Source organism: Callorhinchus milii, unplaced genomic scaffold (genome assembly GCF_018977255.1).
Source record: "Callorhinchus milii isolate IMCB2004 unplaced genomic scaffold, IMCB_Cmil_1.0 Scaffold4, whole genome shotgun sequence".
In the NCBI taxonomy this organism is placed as follows: Eukaryota; Metazoa; Chordata; class Chondrichthyes; order Chimaeriformes; family Callorhinchidae; genus Callorhinchus; species Callorhinchus milii.
Window position 1 is genome coordinate 68372497 of NW_024704745.1, and position 21314 is coordinate 68393810.

The following is a 21314-nucleotide window of genomic DNA, read 5'->3' on the forward strand; positions in this document are numbered from 1 at the left end:
CAAGTTTCTTTTTTTAAAAGTACATATAAATATATACTTGGGATTCAAATACAGGCTGGACAAAGTAAACTTTTGTTCTCACTAAGGGCCATTACAGTTTGCAAGTAAAATTGAAGACAATCTGAAGCCATTTACAAGGTAGGACAGCAATTGTACATTAGACTGGAAGAGCGAATTCAAAAAGAAATCTGCTTCCATAAGACTTAATAAAACCTAACAACTTTGAATACGGTCTTTTTCCACAAGTAAAATAATATTCAATTACATGATTAGTAACTCCCTACTTAATCCAATCTACTGTAATTGCTGAGGTAGACCCAGAGTATTAGTACTTCTATAAAAAACAGGACAATAGCCAATTTAATCAGTCACTGTAATTCAAATGTGTTCCTCCAACCAAACCCAGTAAATTACTATTTATGTTTTAGTCTCGTGGCAATACTGTTACTTGCTTAAATGAAGATAACGGCAAAACCCATTCTATTGTCACAATAAATCAATATGGCATCATGAAAGTTCCAAACTGTAGTGTAAAACGTCTACCAAACTAGCTTTAAACTGTAGTAAATAGTGAATACTATCATCGCACAGTCAATAATCTACATCTCAAGTACAAGTAACTGAAAACTATAAATCCATAATTTTTTTTACACAAAATAATGAAGGCAAACAAAAAAACTGCTGCAATAGTGCAATCGTGAGTGGACAAACCGTGCTTGAGTGATTTTTTTTATAATTTCATATGTTTAAAGGCAAAGGTGGAACATTTATTTCAATATGTACCCATGAAGATCAATGTTTGCAATACAAGATTTTAAAAAAGAGCTTGCACAGAAGTTATGTCAATACATCCCACCTACATTGCTGTCCAACTGCTATAAAACCTGGAGATAACCGTGAAACCAATGAAAAAATGTAGTGAAAAAGAAGGAATCTAGCGGGAGGATGGATATGCAGCTTTGCTAAATTTTTACGTCTCACCTGTAACATAGTACTGTAATTTGTTTAAAGCAGAATTGGTGATATGGATTAATAAGTCATGTTCAATATTTGCCCAACAATATATGCATAGACACTTCATCATTTGGTGAATTAGCAAATGATATCAAGCTGCAGATTCCAAACCACAATAAGACTTTAAAAATACTCCTAAACTATTCAAATGGTTTCACTAAGACCCAACATATTGCCAAATGTGCATCCACTTCCAAATCTGTTGAAGAACTATTTGGTACAGTAGATGAAAGAACAGAATGGCTTAATGACCCTTGAATCCTTCATTTCCTTTGAGGGGAGAAATTAAGAAGAACAGGAAAGAGCCTACAGACTACAAAGGAGCTCAGAAATTCATCACTTGGAGAATTAATATCTTTGAACCTACATCTCAACAAGTCCCAAACAATACATCAGAATACTAGTGTCTGAGGCAGTGTAGATGTGGGAATTCAATTGGAATGACATCAAGTATGCATTTGTATATATTGTGAGGTTATGTTCATACAGTCATTCAGATGACTCATAAGAGATTAACAATGAACTATCTTTTTGATGAAGCAACCACACCACAAGCAGAGGGAAATAAAACAAATGCCAAAGCAAGAAGGGCAAAATGGTCTACGCAGTTCTATACATCAAACTCATTTTAACTTTGTTGTTCTTATTCCAATAGTAGTAGCACTTTCAAAACACAATTGTACATCTGGAAATTTATTAGAACTACCAACTCATTTAGAATACTAGTCCTAACCTGAAACTGCAGTCTTTGCAATGTGTAGCTATTTTGCAAGTTTTTTCTAAATAAAGCAGATATATAGCTTTTAAATCATCTTAACAGTAGTCAATGGATTAAACGTATAGCAAATGTAAGTTTGATCATGTATTTTGAAGCAAACCTTCTGTGTGCTCTCGTTAAGAAGGTTGAGCAACTTGTCCCACTTTAATGTTAATGGAGCAATCTCAGTACTTACATATAGTCAATTTACTTTATAGTATATTCTGTGAAGCGCTTTAAGATGTTTCGAAGACATGATAAGGCGCTATATCAAATGCAAGGATCACTGATTATTACTTATGATGCAGTGTACAGCTAAAACTCCTTTACAAAGCACCTTAGATGCAATTACCTAGATATATCATACTGCTAATTGTTTTCACTCCTCCTGCCTACTCAGCTACGAGTACAGCTGCAAAAGAAACTGTCTCACTCTAGAATATAATTTGCACACAGGAAACAAAACCATGCATAGAGCCAAAGGTCAAAATGTACGCAACACCAGGAATGAATGAAATGTTTTCGCAGTTAGTTGTTTTATATTCAAGAATGTTAAGTGGTACAGGTGGGACAAAATTATCTAGAATGTGGTGAATTTGATATGTTTAGACCAGGATAAAGATTTCCCCTTTAATATGGAACAAAGTTGTTCCATCCACAAGTGCTCTCCTCATTTCTGCGTTATAGCTACAGTACCAAGGCATAAATTCTTTCAGTTTACCCTTTACTGACACAGTAAAATACCCTTATGTATACAGAATTTCTTTAATAATGGGCACTAGCATCATGTCGGACAGAAGACAAAGAGCAACTAACCTATTCTGGGATTATCATTCACACACAACTACATCTACTCAATTCACTCTAAATAGGATATTAATATTGAATACACAAAATCCATGTCACAAACACTATCAGAATGTGGCCATTGGGGGAGGGGGGAGAAAGAAGGGGTTCAGTTATAACTGTCGCCTGGGACTGTTAAGGCTCAGGGACACCAAAATCCAAACTGTTGCAAGCTCATTATGATTTCCTAGTCAGACATTGTGAATGCAGTTATAGTGCAATCAGTTTGATGTCAGACATTGTGAATGCAGTTATATTGCAGTCAGTTTGATGGTGCAGTGCACCACATAGGGCATAAATTATTCTACCCATTTTTTCACCTAGCAGGTGACCCATTTCATTCATCCCAGACAGGTGCATGGGAGAGGCAATTTTGTAATTAATCAAATACCTCCCAGGATCCAGTTACACAACAACACTGAGAGCAGATTGCCTCTTCTCCTCCCCCAGATCAGGATATATACATATCTAAATCAAAACTGAAAACCTATATTAAAACATTTTGATTAAATTCCCTTTATAGTTAATCTCAGTTTCAGTGCTCACATTTTCTATCTCCATGAGAAGGGGGGAGATCCAATATAAAACAGTGAACTTTAAAGCAATATTTTCTGAGGATTAAATCATTTTTACTGAATTACAGACCTTTGGACCTATCCTTTCAAACCCGAATTTCAGAGGCTCCATGTTTAAAATGGACATGTGTTTCCCCATGCTAACTGGTCTTACAGCTGTGAGAAACATCCTTGCTACAATAAGGGCTCCAGTGCCATTTCCTGGAACCAAGACTGATTCAGGCCATCTGCCTCGGTTGGCTTGTTGTAGGTAGTCAAACTGGGATGTAATTTGGCCACAGTAAACCAGCGTTTTCATGCTGAATTTGCTCCATTTCAAGCACACATTTGGTGAAAAAAGTTCTTCCTATAACTAGGGCAATTAGCAGCTAATTTGTTTGGGCCTACAACACCAGAAACGTTCCAACAGTATTGTTGCACAATTAAATAAGTTTCACATGATTATATACTAAATCAAGTGCATCTTATGCAATAACTCATTTTAGATTTTTGTGTCTGCAAAGCGCAATTATGACAGATACATTTACAGTCAAGCCAAATGGGCTGAGTTAAAGCTTGCAACGCCTTACTTCTGGGGCGCGGGCTGTCCAGAACCTGATATTTCAGGGCAGTCAGTCCACAGCAATAGGTCAAACTTATTGTGCAAGATCTAATGAATCAATATATATATACTATCGTACAAATTTTTGCAATAGTGCAACTTAAGTGGTTTAGATCAAGAATATCACAACTCCTTAGAATGGAATTTCTGAAGTACTACATTTAGTATCAATGTGTTTAATGACTACTTGAGTTAAGTTAAGGTAATGAGAACCAAATCCAATCTGCAGTGCAACACCAGACCTCTGGCAACAAATCAAATGATCCAATGCCAACCGACTGGCTAGGTGAAAGCTGTGCAACTCTATTCTACTGAATACTTAATTATCAGGCTCTTCACGACTTCAGCAAACATTTCTCCTGTGATAAACACATCATTCAATTTGTAATTCGGACCTAGCAGGTCATCTTGGCCATTCCAAGCTCCAAGCTGACTATCGTGGGCTCAGCTTTAGAGAAAGCAGCTTTGAGTTCTTTGCAGCCCTCTCCAGGGTTGGTACCACTCTCTTCTGTTCTAATCAGCTTCTTTTGCACAGTTGGCTGCTGCCCCTCACGAGACACATTCTCAGCTGCCTTAAGCGCCTGTGATAATCGGCTCACGGGATGAAAAGATTCCTTGGGGATATCATGGATCGTCTCTGGTTCTTGACCTAGTTTTATTATTTTCTACAAACAGAAAGAAAGAGTTAATGACAAATAGCATTTTTTCAAAGCTTAAATGACATTACTAATATAGATTTAACAAATTCAACTTTAACACTTAAAATGTACAACTGCCAAGCACTAAGATATGTTTTTCTGTTACTTTTGCGTGCGTGAGAATTTAAGAACAAAATTCTGATACAACTCGCCTCTCTCAGTTTTTGGATTTCTTTCTCCAGTTGGTTATTCTGTTCACTGAGAGAACACACCAGATTGAGTCTTGATTGTCTCGGATGCATTGCATGGTCAAACTGATGATACATACTGCGCCAAAACCTGGAATGACAATTTTTTATTTAAGAATCAGAGCAACTAAAGTAGGCACATGCTGTATATAAGAGTCCTACAATCACAGTAAAATGCTTAAACTCACTTAAAGTTGAAAGAGACGCCGCTTGGTTCCAGTATTTCTTGAGTGCAGGAAAGATTAGAATCATAGAGAGGATTCAGATACTTGTGTTGATTTTCCAAAAGGTATGGCCACAGGGAGTGGGTCTTTTGTTTAATACTGCCAGCAAGAAAATATTTTAAAATACATACATTAGGTTTGAACTTGAATTAGGCCAACATTATTTTATTCATCAATGTAAATCTCTAAGTCATCCTCTCATCTATTCAACTCTGCAACGGTAAAGATTCTGATCAGCTTCAAACAATATATCGCTAGTATTTGGTTTTAAGACCAATATTCAGATAAATTAGAAGGGGTCGGGAACAAAGGCAATCTAATCATCTGCTTATACGGTATCACAATGAAGTGGTCTCCTCCACAATGATGCTCATTTTCCATGTCAATGTCATATTGAATTTTGTGGCAACTATTGAATTTTCACAACTATGGCAACTATTGAAAACGCAATTTTACTGCTCCAGCATCACTTAGGTGCATTTAGCAATGTGCTTACACAGCCACTGTCAGCACCACCAGCAACAGGCACCAAAGCTCCCATATAACAACAAATTACATGTGTAAAGCACCTTTCATATCAGGACATCCGAAGGCGCTAGACAGTCGGATTTTGACCCGGGCTAGGGGCTGGGATCAGGAGGGCAGGCGGGTTGGGGCTGGGAGGGTGACAAAAGGCACGGTTGAAGAGGAGGTTCTTGAGACGTTCCTTGAAGGAGGCAAGGGTAGGGGCGAGGTGAAGGATCTGTGGGATGGAGTTCCAAAGGGTGGAAGCAGAGATACCAATGAAGATAATACAACTGGATTATTTTGGAGGTGCTGTTGATTTTCAGAAGTTTTGCAGCCTTATGGTATTAATATCACTACTGTATTTTTAATTCATGATTTGAATGGAATAAAATACCATTCCCACTCTTTACAACAGGTTAATTTAAGATTTATCCCCCAGTTGATCTACAAGTTTAAAAAAATAAGAATTTCTTTCTTTACCAAATCTCTTGCCAAATACTTAACTTGCAATAATTCTTACCTCATTTCTTCCCGTTCTTTTTGGCAGTTTCCAATGAAGTTCCCGAACTGACAGGAATGAACGTGCTCATGGATCTCAAGTAAATAAACTTCACTATACTCAAAAGCACGAGGAAACTGTTCAGTCAGATGCCAAACGCATTCGATAAATTGCGTAAACACAGGTGATATTTCTTTGGGGTCCCCATCTAGCTGACCACATCTAAATAGCAGGTAGGAACAAAATATTTAGAAATCTGTTTTTATTCCTTATTAGATATTTACATGAGATATAATAATGCTCACAGTTAATATATTGCCTTATCACATCTTCACAAAGTCTCAAAATACAGGATTTTATTGTAAAGTGTATTTGTAGGAAAATGTGGCAGTCATTTTGTGCAAATTAACATCCCATAAACAGCCATAAAATTAATGACCAATTTTATCTGGAGGATTGTTTTGGCTGCTGAGGCCAGATACTCTATTTGAGAAACGTCCGCGGACCACATAAGCAATATTTCTAGAAATATAACATTGGCACAGAACCGTTTTCATGTTGGAAGGACATCTCAAAGTGCTTGACACTGCTGACTGGACACCTGAACTAGGGGTGGGAACTGAGGGAGGTGGGGAGGGGAAGCCATGACCAAAAGCATGGTCAAAGTGTTAGGTCTTGACGTGCCTTGATAGAGGAGAGGGAGGGAGCAAGTCGGAAGGGCTCCAGTAATGGAACTCCAGAGAGCGGGGTGCAAAATGGCGATTATCGGATTATCAGGTCATAATCAGTATCATTTCCTTAGTGCCTAATAGTGACATCACCAGTCATAAATGGGATTGTGCCCCCTGGCTGGAAACTTATGGAGTCACAACTATTGTATTATAATGGAGTTCTATTGAAGTATTGCTATTAATGAGAACAGTCTGAAGATTCAACTACATAGCCACCATGCTGGACAATGCAGCAAGATTGCATTGGAACATGCACAAAACTTCCGCACAAAGTTTTCAAAGAATGTTTTCAATTCTTCATTAAAACATATGGCTCCTTAAAACTCATTTGGTCAATTCTCCATTTAAATCAGAAGCAAATCCATTGCCAAAACAGGTTTGCAATTGTTTCAATTTGCAATATTCGATTTATAAAAAAAATTCTCCTGGGAAGCAACATTCACTATACCTGTCAGTAAACTTGTGGCCAAATGAAATCCAGTCTTTTTCTATCAAAACCTTGCAATAGAAAAGAAGGCATACATGTTAGTACCAAAACAACAATAGGAACATACTTTGTGTAATACTTAAAACTACAATTTTCAACCTTTGGTATAAGATATACGTATGACTGAATGAGTGATGTATTTAGCCTGAAATTACTCTCAAATTAAATCCATAGTAAAGATCAGATAATTGATGGATCTAACCTACAGGTCATTGATAGGAAAAGGTGAGTTTTAAAATGAATCTAATTTCTATAAGCATATTTACAGTAGAATAGAATGTTACCATCTTCCAGTAAGATAGAATGTATTGTGTGATCCACTTTCCAAGGCCAATATCAGTCTGAAACAATACTGGTCTGAGCTCAGCTCTGAAAACTTGACTGTACAGCCAGCATTTTAGGGCACTGAAACAAGATTGTATTGGAAGACGCGCAAAAGTTTTCAAAGAATGTTTCCAATTCTTAATTGAAAATGTATGGCCCTTACGATTCAGTTGGTCAATGTTCCATTTAAATCTAAAGCTCCATTTACTCGTAAATCTCCATTAAATCTTAAATCCCCCACCTCCAGATACAAATCACTCAACCTCTTGAAGTCCCTCTATATACAGGATATGCTATAAAGTGTACTGACTGTCTATTTACTGGGTAAAATGCGGGTAGCTATTTGTGCACAACAGTGTCCTACAATAGTCTGGATTAAATGACCATTCATTTTTTTGTAGGGGGATAATTACCCCTGGAAAAACAATCATTTTAATGTCTGTCAAGTCCATACATGCTCATTGATGTCACGCATGTGTCAGATTTTTGCAGTACTGGAATTCTATACTTAGTGGGCATGGGTACAGAATAAACCTTGGAGTAAATACTGATGTTATCTACCTTTCTTATTCATCCCAGGTACTAGATTTTTAAAAAGTAGAATTAAGTACATATTGAGTTGGACTTATAATGAAACTGGAAGGTTTTTATCTTTACACAGGCTAGCATTCTTACCATAAATCCTTTCATTGTCCTATAGTACGGATCCAACAGCAGAGAACCCAAGGAACACACTTGTGCTGTACGATCCCAACCATCAGAGCAATGCACCAAGACACTGGCACCTTCTTGTCCCACTGCCTGTTTAAAAATGCAGAACATAACACGTCATTGTTCTCAACAAGATAATTTTTCAAAAACAATCTTAAGAATAACAAAGAATAATCTCCCAATTAAAAAAGAGTGCAATTGTATCCGTACTTCAAAGGTACTGAAAATGCAATCATGTACTATAAATATTGGTACTACCTATTCTGATCTAATACCAACATTATCCATTAACCTTTCTTTTATTAACTGAATGAGTAAACTAGCTATCTAACAACTATGGCTGTGGTTAGAGATAGTTTATTGGTGCTTTGATCCAATGGAGATTACGTTATCTAAGTGATTATACATGGACCATGGTTCCTGTATTTGTATACTTATTCCTACAGCAATATCCTAACAAACAAAAGCTTTCCATCATTTAATGGAAATAAAAAAATGATCAAGGTATAAATGGTCGGTAGCCCCAATAGCATAGTGTATAGAGCTACGGCATTCAGACCAGGAGCTCGGTGGTTTGAATCCCGGTCTATAGAATTGGGGGCTGCAGAGCGGAGGTTAAATTAGCCCTGGCTTTCCCCAAATTAGGGGTTAAAAGCCATTTGGGTTTACTGGTCCCTCTTCAGCTCCCTCTACTGGAAGTGTGCATATGTGACAGCTGAGTGAAGTGATAGGCTTGCGTGTGAAGGCCTTATAGTCAAGGTTCACATATTAAATTGTGTGACGTGCCAGAAGTCAAATAGGACCCATATGTCTCACCTCAATATGAAGAGGCTGAGGACCAGGAGCCTCTGCCTAATACAGTATTTGGAAAATTATTTTTGTTTTAAAAGAGAAAAAAAGATATAAAATGTATTTTGAATTCAAATGTACTTTTGCAAGAAGAGATGCAGCGTCCAACACAGCTCTTATGTGGCGAAGCCATCCGGAACTCTCCAAGCCACAGAGAAAGTCGTTGACAGATAAAGCTTTGGATCCACACACTGAAAACACACATCCATATTGAGATAGTTCAGAATTAATGTACTGATGGTCATTACAGGTACACTTTATGTCCCCTTTCTCCCCCCCCACCACTAACATCCATATATTTAACATTTTATCTTCCTTCTACTGGGCTACATTTAAAAAGGTACTGGTGATCTTCAAGGGGACATTAAGACCAATTGTAGCAACTAATGCCCGGAACAGACTAAGAACTATACCCCATTAAACATAAGTTCAAGGGAAAGACTGATAAATTCCTCTAGTTCTGAAAAGCTTTGATGTTGCGCTATAATAATGTAACACTACCAACCTTCCACAACTTTCTGTAAGCTAGCTCTCATTACATGGATGTTTTCAATCCCAACAAACTGGAACCTAATATTGGAATAATTATCTTCATTTTCATATCCTTTGCCGGCAGCTCGGTTTGCCATGGCATTTAGCTGAAAAAAAATGTAAATAGGTTGGGTTATGTCATTAAAAAGGTAATTTTTTTTTTAAGCTGTACTTCACCAAATCTAGAAGATGGTTTAGGAGCAACTTCTTTATGAAGAAGGTGATGAGAATGTGGAACTCACTTCCACAAACTATGTTTAAAGAGAAAAGCAAGAACGTATTTAATAATAATCCTTGCATTGATATAGTGCCTTTCATGTTAAGAGGCCATCCTAAAGCTTTACAGCAGTTATTGTGGAGTAATAGTGGATTTGTAGGTGAACGCGGCAGCTCAATTGTGCACAGCAATGCCCCACCAACAGATATTAAACAAATGACCAATTTTATTTGAGAGATTGTTGGCCACGAAACTGGGAGAAATTCCCTTCTTTTTTCAAATGACAACAAAAACAACTTGAACTTGTATTGCACCCTCCACACAGGGTAGCGTCGCATGCCATGGGATCTTTAACATTCACCTAAACCTCGGTTTAATGTCTCATCCAAAGGACAGTACCTCCAACAGTGAAGCACCCCACCAGCACTGCATTGGAGTGAAACTTAGGCTACGAGAGTTCAAGTCCCAGCATCGGGCTTGAACCTATAACCTTCTGACTCAAGAGGTGATGGTGCTATGAACTGAGCCAGGCTGAGACCAATTGATTTGAGGAAATGGATTGCATTCATGTGGGAGGAGGAAATGAGGAGTATGGGCGTGGGGGTGAAGGCACATATGGAGCATAAACACCAGCACAGAGAAGTTGGGATGAATGGTCTGTTTCCTTGCTGTATCATAGGTAATTTATTACCTATAATGATAGGTTTGTGGCCATTTGTGGGACATTCCTGTGCACAAACTGGCTGCCCCGTTCACCCACAAAATACAATCAATCCATTTGCAGTATATCTTGTGAAGTGCTTTGAGACGTCTCGATGTGATAAAGCACTATACCAAATGCAATGATTATTATTAAAATCTCTCATAAATTGCAGATGTCGTAAAATGACATAAAGACAGACTTAAGATTTTCACATACTTTTGGCCTGGTATCCATGACATACATGAAGCGACTGTTGGGATTGGCTTTACTTATAGCTTGCAGCATGTGCTCATCTTCCAGACATCTGGCACTAAAGCCCGAAAGCGGCTGACTACATCTACATATGGCTGCCTGAAATAAAACAAAGGTTATTGAAGACAAGAAGCGCCTGTGTAAGCTCAAGCAGTACCTTAGCAACAACAACTTGCATTTATATAGTGCTCTTCACGCTGGGTGGCATCTTGGTGCGCTTTATCAATTAGCAGCATCAATGAACTCAATTTTTAGTTAAATTACCATGAGAAATACAGCTCGTGGCTGATACAACTCACAGGAGGAAACAATAACACCGCTACCCATTTTTCTCCAAACACTTACAATTTAATTTCTGAAAATATTTATACAACCCTCCTCCCCCCCACAACAACAAGATTCCATTTATAGAGCACCTTTCACGTCGGGAGGACATCCCAAGGCGCACACACACACTAGGCATTTATATTTTAAAAATCTGTACGTACATTCTTAGTCTTAATGACTGGTTATACCTGGTTTTGTTGAAAAAAATAAGACAAGGTCGGGAATCTTCCTTTGCTCCTGAACTTTGAACTGCCAACAATAATGGGTTTGCTGGCACTTATGGGAACATATAGATCTGTTGGGTATGTATCACAAATCTTGTGAGGAGAAAGAAAAGTATTATCAGACTTGTGAAGAGCTACATTAATAAAGAAAATCAATAGAACTTTTTTAAAAAACTTGGTCACTTCCAAATACAGACTTTATGTTGTAATATGAAACATTTTTCCAATTTACATTCATAAAAAGAAAGCATTTCGAGCAATAAATTCAATTCAAGTTCCTATTACGCCTTTTTGAATAATATAGATTAAACAGCAAATCAATAGTGGATCTCAACACCAAGGCCCCTTCTTTAAAAAAGTCAAAGAATTATTGAAACAAATTGCAACAGGTTTGCAATATCTTGTAGGAGGAAGACCGGAAAAAAAAGAAATATAGGGTGATCAAAAAGTCATGATACCATTACAATGTCCAATAAGTTGGTGATGACTGTTGCAGTAGTCAATTGGGGAAACTTAAAACAACAAAATTACATTTGTATAGCGCCTTTCACATTGGGAGGACATCCTAAGGGGCTGGACAATCAGTGCTTCAGACCAAGCTGGGGGTCGGGATTGGAGAGGGCGGAGGGTGAGTGGGAAGGAGGATGAACGAAGGCACGGTTGAGAGGAGGGTCTTGAGACGGATCTTGAAAAGAGGCAAGTGAGGGGGCACTTATGGGGAGGGACTGTGGGATGGAGTTCCAGAGGGTGGCGGAAGAAGGCCCACCCGCCAATGGTGATGTGGGCGAGGCAGGGGACGTATAGCAGGCTGGAGCTCGCTGAGCAGTGGGAGCGGGTTGGTAGGGGGTTAGGGGGTCACAGAGGTTGGGGGAGGACTTTGAAGGTGAGGATCAAGATCTTGAATTGTATTCTCTGTGTGATGGGAAGCCAGTGGAGTTTGGGCAATGATGGGGGTGATAGGTCATAGAGCCTGGTGTGGGAGAGGACCTGGGCTTCAGAGTTCTGGATGATCTGCAGCCTATGGAGGGAGGAGTTGGGGAGGCCGACAAGCAGGGATTTTGTGTAGTCAAGCCTGGATGTTATGAATGCGTGTGTGAGGGTTTCTACGGCCTGTGGTGTGAGACAGTGGCAGAGCCGGGAGATGTTGTAGAAAGTTAGCTCTCATCCAGGACTTGATATCTGACAGACATTCTGTTAGGACAGCAGTGGCCCTGGAGTCGAGGGTGGAGACAGAGAGATAGAATTGAGAGTTGATCCCATGTTTGCGGATGATGTCACTAAGTGGGAGCACATAGATGTTGAAGAGGAAGGGACCAAGGACAGAGCCCTGAGGAAAGCCGCGCGAGACGGTGTGGGGGCTAGAGGAGAAGCCGTTTGTGGAGATGAAGTGGAGGTGGTGTGAGAGATAAGATCTGAACCATTCAAGAACAGAACCATTAGATAAAAGGGAATTAGGTAAACACATGCTAATATAATGAGTTGAATAGTTTTTTTTAAAACTGTGTTTCATTAAGTTAGTAAAATGCTCCATCCAGTGGCACAAGTGAGAACTGCGAACGAGATTCTCAAACGACAGGAAAAAGTTAGATTTGAACTCACACTCTGAATCACTTCACAACTCAGATTTGAGAGAAATATAAATTTTTGCTTCTGCATTGTAAGTTTCAGGACAAAATCTACTCTTCCCCATCCCCAACCCCACAAAGCAATGCGTTTAAATGGACTTACTGTACGTTTAGAGTAAATTGATTCATCCTCCAATTCTACTCTTTCCTCACTCTCAGAGATTGTAGTTCCCAGATACTTGGCTCAATTAGGAATTTGCCAGAGATAAGGCTGAACTCTATAACTATGTGGTGCCTCACATTTCCAGGTCAGAACACATTTGGACCTCACAGACTCTCGTACCATTGTCTGAGGAAATTATTATTCAGTGATATTCAATGATAAATGAAGCATGACGCCACCTGGAGAAATGCACCATTTTGTTGATCCTCTTTTAAAGAAAAACTTTAGCAATTCAATGGAATAAACCCATAATATACAAAACCATGCAAGGTCCAACGTCTCTCGGATAGTTTGATTCGTATTATTTTTTTTTGCGTGAAGACAACGCAAATGCTTTAGTGAGTGAGTTATAGGTAATTCATTACAAGTCATTCCCTGCAGATCAATCTCAGCTGTGCTACTGAAGGGGAAGAAATTTAGGGAAGAAGGTTAAAGTGCAGAGCAAAAGCTTGACAACTCTGAGTGAATACAATAGGAGAGGAATAGAGTATCATTGCAGCCATGGTTGTGCACTCTGGAAAAACTAAAAAAAAACATTTTTGGCCGATGCTTGAGAACATTTCCTGGCTACTCTCTTATCTGCTTGGCATAAAGCACCAGCAGATATTTAAAACATTTAAATGCCCATAGAAGTGTTGTAGGCACTAATCAGAGAGCAGTAAATCAAGCATCTGCATACAATTACAGCACTATTGCCCCTTTCCCGCATGTTATATTCATTTCACCTAAACATATTTAGTGAATATCACATTTGGAGAACAAATTAATGCCCGAATAAATGTTAGATGAGCATTCCCTGTTAAGGCACCTGTTAACAGTACATAATAAAATAACTCCCACATCCTCTTACCTTGTAGTTTCGGTTTACATCAGTTAATTGCCAGATGTTATTTGGAACTCCCATACGTTGATATTCATCATTTAGGTTTATAAGATTCCAACCCATTACCCTTTTTTGTTCAGTTTGCTTAGGGTTGTATGAAAATGCACACAGGTCATCAAAACTCACTGAAATTAAAGAATGTATTACAAGCATGTCTGAAATCTTTATCCGCACTTTGGGAAATAAGACTAAAATCAATCGCTACTTTTGGAGCCCCTGTACTTTACTCAAAAAACAAAGTACCAAATCATGCATAAAGATAATGAAATCATATATTTGTATGCCTCATACAAATAGAAAATTGACACACTATGAACACTCATACACGTACGCATACGCACAGAACGTAACAAAACTGGCAATGAATGTTGTGGAAAAACAATAGTTTATATCATTTTGCAAAACTGGATCTGACTTTCTAATTGTAACTTTCAATTTGTGAATTGCCACATTCGAAGAATGGTAAATTACAATCCAACAAAAACCGCCTGTGAGCAAAGCACTGAGGGAAACTGAATGGCATTTTGCTCACTGGCCAGTTTTCAAACTTTGCTTGGAATCTGCCACCGTCTGATTCTAAATCTTGCCACAATCAAAATAGATTATAATGAGCAATTGAAATCCAGGAAAAACATACTTCGATTCCTTTAAGATACGAAAACAACAATTTACATAGCACATTTCAGGTTGGGAGAATGTCTCAAGGGACTTCACTTAGCTGACAGAGAACCCAAGCCGGAGGGAAGGGTGGCAGAGTGAGAGAGAGAGAGAGAGAGAGAGAGAGAGAGAGAAAGAAGAAAAGATCGCACTAGCCCTCCGCTGATGGCTTCAGTCTGATTTACATGTAAAACTTTCTATGGCAACATCAACCTCTTTTGCTGGTAACATGAGTTTCCGAGACTGCCCCATCTCTAAAACAAACCTAATGCCAAACACATGATAAGAATCTTACAAAATTCTGTTAATATCTCAGCAGTCATTTTTGAAGAACTAAGTTAATGATTACAACACCTCGCATTCATATAGTGACTTTCATGTAGGATAATGTTTCAAAGTGCTTTACAGAGATGAAGGGGAAGCTTGAGCAAATGGAAGTAAGGGAGGTGGGGGGCAGGGAGGTTGGATGTTGATAACAAAAGGCAATGTTGAAGAGTCTTTTAAATGGGATTTGAAAGCAGACGAATAGGGTGAAAGGAGGTTAATGTTAGAAAACCTTCCCAAAGAGCAGGGGCATAGTGACTGAAAGAACATAATTTCCCCCCCAACCTTTCTAACAAAATTGCCTCAATCATTTCATCCTTCTTTTAAAACATACAAAAATACATATTTGTATATACCTGGTCGTGAGAGCTTGAGCAGAGAGTTGTAGATGTCATGACAGTCCCTTTCTCTTGGAATGATGAAGTGAACAACCCTAAAATTCTTGCACTGGATGGCCAGAGGACATCCAACTGTAGTTAGAGAAAGCTTTTCCACTACAGCAATATGGTGATGAATTATCTGGAAGGATGAGGACAGGAATTAAATGTAGGCAAAATAAAACAAGTATAAATTCTGCAACACTACAAAAAATAATTGTATTTTCTTCCTTTTTGGGGGGTAGGGAAAAGGAGAAAAACATTTAAATAATCAGAACTTGTGTTTTGTAGCTACAGAATTATGATGCATTTCCCAGCCAATTTCTTCCCTCCCCTTTTCCTAAAGACCGAATAATTTCATTTCCCCTTTTACTGGGTTAATTAACAAAAAGCAATACAGAAATAGTGTGATCTCTTCTACAACACATCTGCTCTTTCTTTTTAAGTATATGACTTTGTTCATGTAAATGTAATGACTGCTGTGAACTTCAGTGGATCTTAAAGCAATACACTGAACCAAGTATTTATAACCAAACCATAAATATACACAATATAAATTAAACTACGGTAATCAAGTTCAGCTTAATAAAGTAGCTTGCTACAAAATCAACATGCAGAACATCATTTAGATCTCAAACATACATTAGCTCCCAGTTCAGAATATAGATTACATTCTTATGAATCTTGACAATGTTTACTTAATGACAAGTAAGCACAGTCAGTTTAAAAGAAATTGGGAGTGTCCAATGTTATTTCCTGTCATTAGCCAAGACCAGGCTACTCTTTCTGCCATTGATCTACTTTTACTGCTCAGTTTGAACTGTTTATAAGTGATGACTGAAGAACCTTTTTAATAACGTTTCTACTTTCACGAAAATGTTTCTCAAGGGCAATACAATAGGTTGCAACAGCAATGCTTTGTCATACAGCTGACGAAAAAAAATGTGTTAACTACTGAAGGATTTCAACACTACTTCAAAACCATATGCTTCAAAACATGTAGGAGATACATATTTTGTGCTCAAGTCCAATGGCTCACATAACTATACTTTTTAATTTTCAGCATTGGAAATTGATTTTTTTTGCAAAAAGGAACAGTATTTAAGAGCTCAAAAAATTCAAGAAATCATATAAGTAGTTAAACCATGTATCAAGCAACACAATCACAAATGAACTGCTCAGACGATGGACCTACCCAAATTTCCTTTGGATTTTCCTTATCCAATTCCCTATATATTAGATGTGTTGCAGTCAAATACAATGTTCCAGTAATTGACTTGTTACTACTGAAACGGTCCAGCAATTTCACCTGATTCACCTGTTTTTTTTAAAAAGAAAAAGAAAATATATTTAAAAGAAGAAAATACATTTGAAAAAGAACATGAAGCTAAAAAATCTACCACAAAATTCATTTTTCAAATCAATCATGGAAGGTATAGTATGGGATAAGGATATGCAATATAGTTTTAGTGTTATGAATCCCACCGTAACTGAAACAAAGAAAGAACTGGAAGCAGCAACTTAGCAAGTAAAAATATCTCAAATTACTTCAGTTGTGATTTTTAGGAAAACAGCCATCTGTCAGCAAAATCACACAAATAGCTTTGAAATAAATGACTATATCAATCTGGAGTATCTTTTAAATAATGTCACGTTAACATTCATTTTCATCTGAACAGTGAGACTTAACAAGTTTAATATTTAATCTGAATCCAATAATGTAACACCAATTCTGACTGTCAACCAATGATTACTGTATCAGAGTGTATACTGACTGTATTACTAACTGAACAACATTGATACCAAGCTATTCATAAGAAATATTTTTTAAAAAAAGTTAGCCTTACACAATACAATTTACATAGCGCCTTTTTAACATCGGGAAGACGTCTCAAAGCGATTGTCAATATCTTCTCCTCTTATCTAATTTATTTAACATTTTTTTTTAAAATTGTAATTGCCACAAAATCTGGTTCATGGGCACATACATGCTTTAAACAGGTTGCATAAGATTGCAATTGTACTGGCACATCGGCAAACCCATGCACCAGTATGACTGTAATCTTATCCAACCTGTTTTGATAGGTCAAAGCCATCCGCATGAAGCTAAAATTCATTGTCTCTTGAGACTCTTTCCTTATGAGGAGCTAGCTACCTTAAACAGGTAAATAAGTCAACCCAAGATACACGCAAACACCTACTAACACTAATTAATACAACAACAACTTGCATTTCTATAACCCCCTTCATGCAGGGTAGCATCCTGGAGCGCTTGAGGGTGACTGAGTCTGACACCTAGCCAGAGGAAGGGGGTAGGTGATTGTAAGCACGATCAAAAAGTAAGGTCTTTAGGTGGGATTTGAACGTGGGGAGGGAGGAAGGCGGAGCAACTGAGGGAGAGTGTTCCAGAATTTCAAAGCATGGTGGCTGCAGACATGGCCACCGATGGTGGAACGGAGGGCATGAGGGACCGACAGGCCAGAGCCAGCCGAGCGGAGGCTGCGAGTGGTGGAGTGGGGGGACAAGCAGATCGGATAGGTAGGGAGGTGCAAGGGCATGAAGGGATTTGAAAGAGAATTAGAAAGATGCACAAAATAGGCCATTCAGCCCAAGTCCATGCCAATGTTTATCCGCCACACAGGCCCTCATCTCTTCCATTTCCCTCATCCCTCTATTCTCTAATGTATGCATCAAGTTCACAGGTTCCAGCAGCGAGTTTCATAATCTCCTCATACTTTGCATGATAATTATTAGGGGACTAGCAAAGTATTAGAAAATTACAGCCAGATTCTCAACTATTGAAAGGTATATTGTGTTTAGATTCTAAAGAATAAAAATGTTCTGAAATAGTAGCAAATCCTTCAGTGAACAGCTAGCACTTCATCCTCCGCCACTCAACACTGATTCACAATTAATGGGGTATGGATTAGAGATATCAAGTGAGGACAACAAATTGCGCTTTAAAAGTTAACCCCTTCAGGGAATTCTCAAAGTTGGTCATTTAATAATAATCCTTGCATTTGATATAGCGCTTTTCAAGTCTTCTAGACGTCTTAAAGCGCTTCACAGAATAGACTGTAAAATGAATTGACTTTTTATTTGTGGCAAAATGCGGCAGCCAATTGCGCACAGCAGTGTCCAAAGAGTCGTGGATTGAAATGGCCAATTTATTATTCGTTTTTTTGAGGGATTATTAGCAGGTATGTAGAGCTAGAGCTACTGAGCTGGTGGACTCCATGATTTGTTCTTTTTTCTTCCCCTTACTCCTCCCTCTCATGTTGATGCAGGCACGCAAAGAGAGAAAAGAAAAGCAACCAGTGTTTCAGCTCCTGTTCGCTATTCGGTGTGGAAAGGTACACATGTATGCATATCAGACAAGTTGCTAAGACTTGCCATAATTCTTCCCACCTGGCTCATCTAGTCATTCAGGGTTATCAGCAAAGTGCTCGAAGGAGAATGGTATTCATGTACTGGTCCACCAGCAAAGCTAATCCTTTCAGGAAATGGTACTTTATGTAGATAAATAATTAACACATAAATTTGATTTTGCACATTATCACATATCACAGTCTATGATTACTTTGAAGCGTAGTGACTGCCATATATATTGAATTGGAAATGGACAAATTATGGTTCATTAAGACTCAAACAGTGCACATGACAGTACCCTATATTTCCATTTGGAAAAGTAACAGCAAATCAATCCCTCAATTTGGTTAATATCTGATGAAGCACTTTTCCTCTTCCCTCCTCCTTGCAATTAAGAGCAAATTCACTAATGCAAGTAATGCAAATTAGTCAAGATTCAGAAACCAAATTGAATCAATTCAAACGGGTCACGCAAAGGACAGCCAGCTTTACAAAACCCGCCTATGTTAGTTGAATGGAAAGCTTAATAACGTTTCAATCACTCACACACAAAATGAAATATGTAGATATATATATATATAGTTCAAGCAGACATTAAAAATCCCATGGCACATTTGAAACGAGAAGAGAGTTTTCCCCAATGTGCTGGCCAACAATCTCCCAAATAACTCACTGCAAATTTGCTGCCCATATTTGTCTACAAAATACAGACCCTACGTACTACAGCAATCCCTGTGAGGCACTTCAAAAAATCATCCCAACGTGACAAGGCCCTGTATCAAATGGGAGGTTTATTTTTGTGAATCCTTTTCTACTTGAAGTGAGTCATCGCTGGCAGCTGAAATCTTTACAATGTGAATTACTGAAGAAGGCAACACCACCTGCAATGAGACTATAAGCAAACAGCTGAGGTACAGTGTTCACACTGAAAAGTCTTCCCATTACCCCTCCCCCTCTTACCCTCCACACTTCCACCGCTCCCTCCCTCTCTCTCTCTCTCTCTCTCCCCCTCCACAATCCCAAAGTAAAACTGGTCACTCACTCCGAGGCTGTTTGTGGGACACTGCTATGTGCAAATTGACTGCCATATTCACCCGCAAACCGCACAGTCACTTCACTCAACAAAATATCCCTGAAGCTCTTGGGAAACGCGTCAACAACATCACAACAAATTACAGCGTACGGTGCAGCACCTTTCAGGGCATCCCGAGCCGCTGGAGAATTAAGGAGTTGGCACCTGAGCTGAGGGTTGAAATCAAGAGATAAGTGTCTGTATCAAACACAGGAGCCATTATGATATCCCCCGCCCCCCCCTCTCTCCCCCCATCCTCCCCCCCACCCCCAGGCACAGAGCCGGGCCTGAAGCCGCCCCCACACCGCGCAAACTCGCACACCCACCCGCGGGGTCCGGATATGCTCCATCCCGAGAGACGGCAGCCGAGCTCGAGCCGCGGAGAGCGCGTGTGGCGACGGCAGCCCGACCCGAGACCTCCAAACACAGCGGCGGCGGCGGCTTCACCCTCCGCGCTCCCTCCTCCGTGTCCGCATTACTTCACTCTGACAGCTCCCTCCCCCGCGCTCCGCCCTCCACAAACAGCGCCCCCCTTGGAGGCAATGGCCGCTCCTCATAATTGCACCTTCGCTTCTCCAATGGTCACAGACTCCCTGGAGCCAAGCAATTTACATATAATAATAATAATAATCCTTCCATTTGATATAGCGCTTTTCACGTCGGGAGGACGTCCCAAAGCGCTTCACAGAACACACTGTAAAGTGAATTGACTGTATATTTAGTGGGCGAACGCACAGCAATGTCCCACAAACAGTCGTAGATTGAAAATGACCAATTTATTATTGTTTTTGGAGGGATTATTATTAGGTGTGTGGAGTTAGGAAACTTGCCCAAGGTTTCGCCCTGTGCCTGGAATTGAACTCAGGTCTCTCACTTGCAAAGCGAGTGCTCTAACCACTGAGCTACAGAACTCCACTCCAATAAGAGACATAAAAACAGTAGGCTATTCAGCCCCTCGAGTCTGTTCCACCGTTTTCTAAGATTATGGCTGATCTATACCTCAAATATTTATCTAATTTATTATTATATTAATAATAATCCTTGCATTTGATATCATCACATCTTTGAGACATCTCAAAGCGCTTCACAGAATATACTGTAAAGTGAATTGACTGTATAATAATAATATAAAATAATATAATGTATAATAATAATATAAAATATGTATGTATATTTTGTGGGCAAAACACAGCAGCCAATTGCGCTCAACATTGGCCCACAAACAGTCGTGGATTCAGTGACCAAACTATTATTTAATACTACATACCAGAGTCAGGTGAATTTCTCCCCATTAATGTGCTAGCCGTGCCTCCTCTAAGGCGTCTCTTTAGTGGATTCCTAGGTGGATGAAATGCTCCCAGTTTTGAAAGTGGCTCTGGAGAAGTGACTAAGTGTGACTGTGCAAAGCATCTGTATTACCATCACCACATAGTCATTAGCCTGGAGCGTATCTGTGATTTTTGTCATTTGATATGTGAATCATTACCCCCGGAAAAGCGATCTGCCAATCGACTAACAACCAGGTTCCTACTTACTGCTAGGTAAACAGAGGCGTGGAGTAACAAAACTTGCCCAACAT

General features: G+C 39.0%; 1 protein-coding gene across 1 annotated transcript; it reads right to left on the minus strand.

The window, feature by feature from the left end:
- Positions 1-2007: 2007 nt before the first annotated feature.
- mtmr6 (myotubularin related protein 6) lies at positions 2008-20168 on the minus strand. Its single transcript, XM_007900638.2, has 14 exons — positions 20062-20168; positions 16490-16612; positions 15274-15436; positions 13904-14061; positions 11230-11358; positions 10679-10813; positions 9517-9649; positions 9093-9202; positions 8127-8252; positions 7089-7138; positions 5931-6131; positions 4868-5002; positions 4644-4770; positions 2008-4458 (listed from the first exon to the last, which is right to left on the minus strand). The coding sequence occupies exons 1-14, from the start codon at positions 20083-20085 to the stop codon at positions 4189-4191; spliced, it is 1884 nt and encodes a 627-aa protein (XP_007898829.1). The 5' UTR covers positions 20086-20168; the 3' UTR covers positions 2008-4188.
- Between the last annotated feature and the right edge of the window lie 1146 nt (positions 20169-21314).

Excerpts from the sequence above, each read along its gene's own strand:
- mtmr6 (XM_007900638.2), bottom strand. The coding sequence starts at position 20,085 with ATGGAGCATATCCGGACCCCGCGG. Across the intron at positions 10,814-11,229 it reads ATTTTTTTCAACAAAACCAG|GCAGCCATATGTAGATGTAG; the intron begins GTATAACCAGTC and ends GTTTTATTTCAG. Across the intron at positions 4,459-4,643 it reads AAATCCAAAAACTGAGAGAG|AAAATAATAAAACTAGGTCA; the intron begins GCGAGTTGTATC and ends TTCTGTTTGTAG.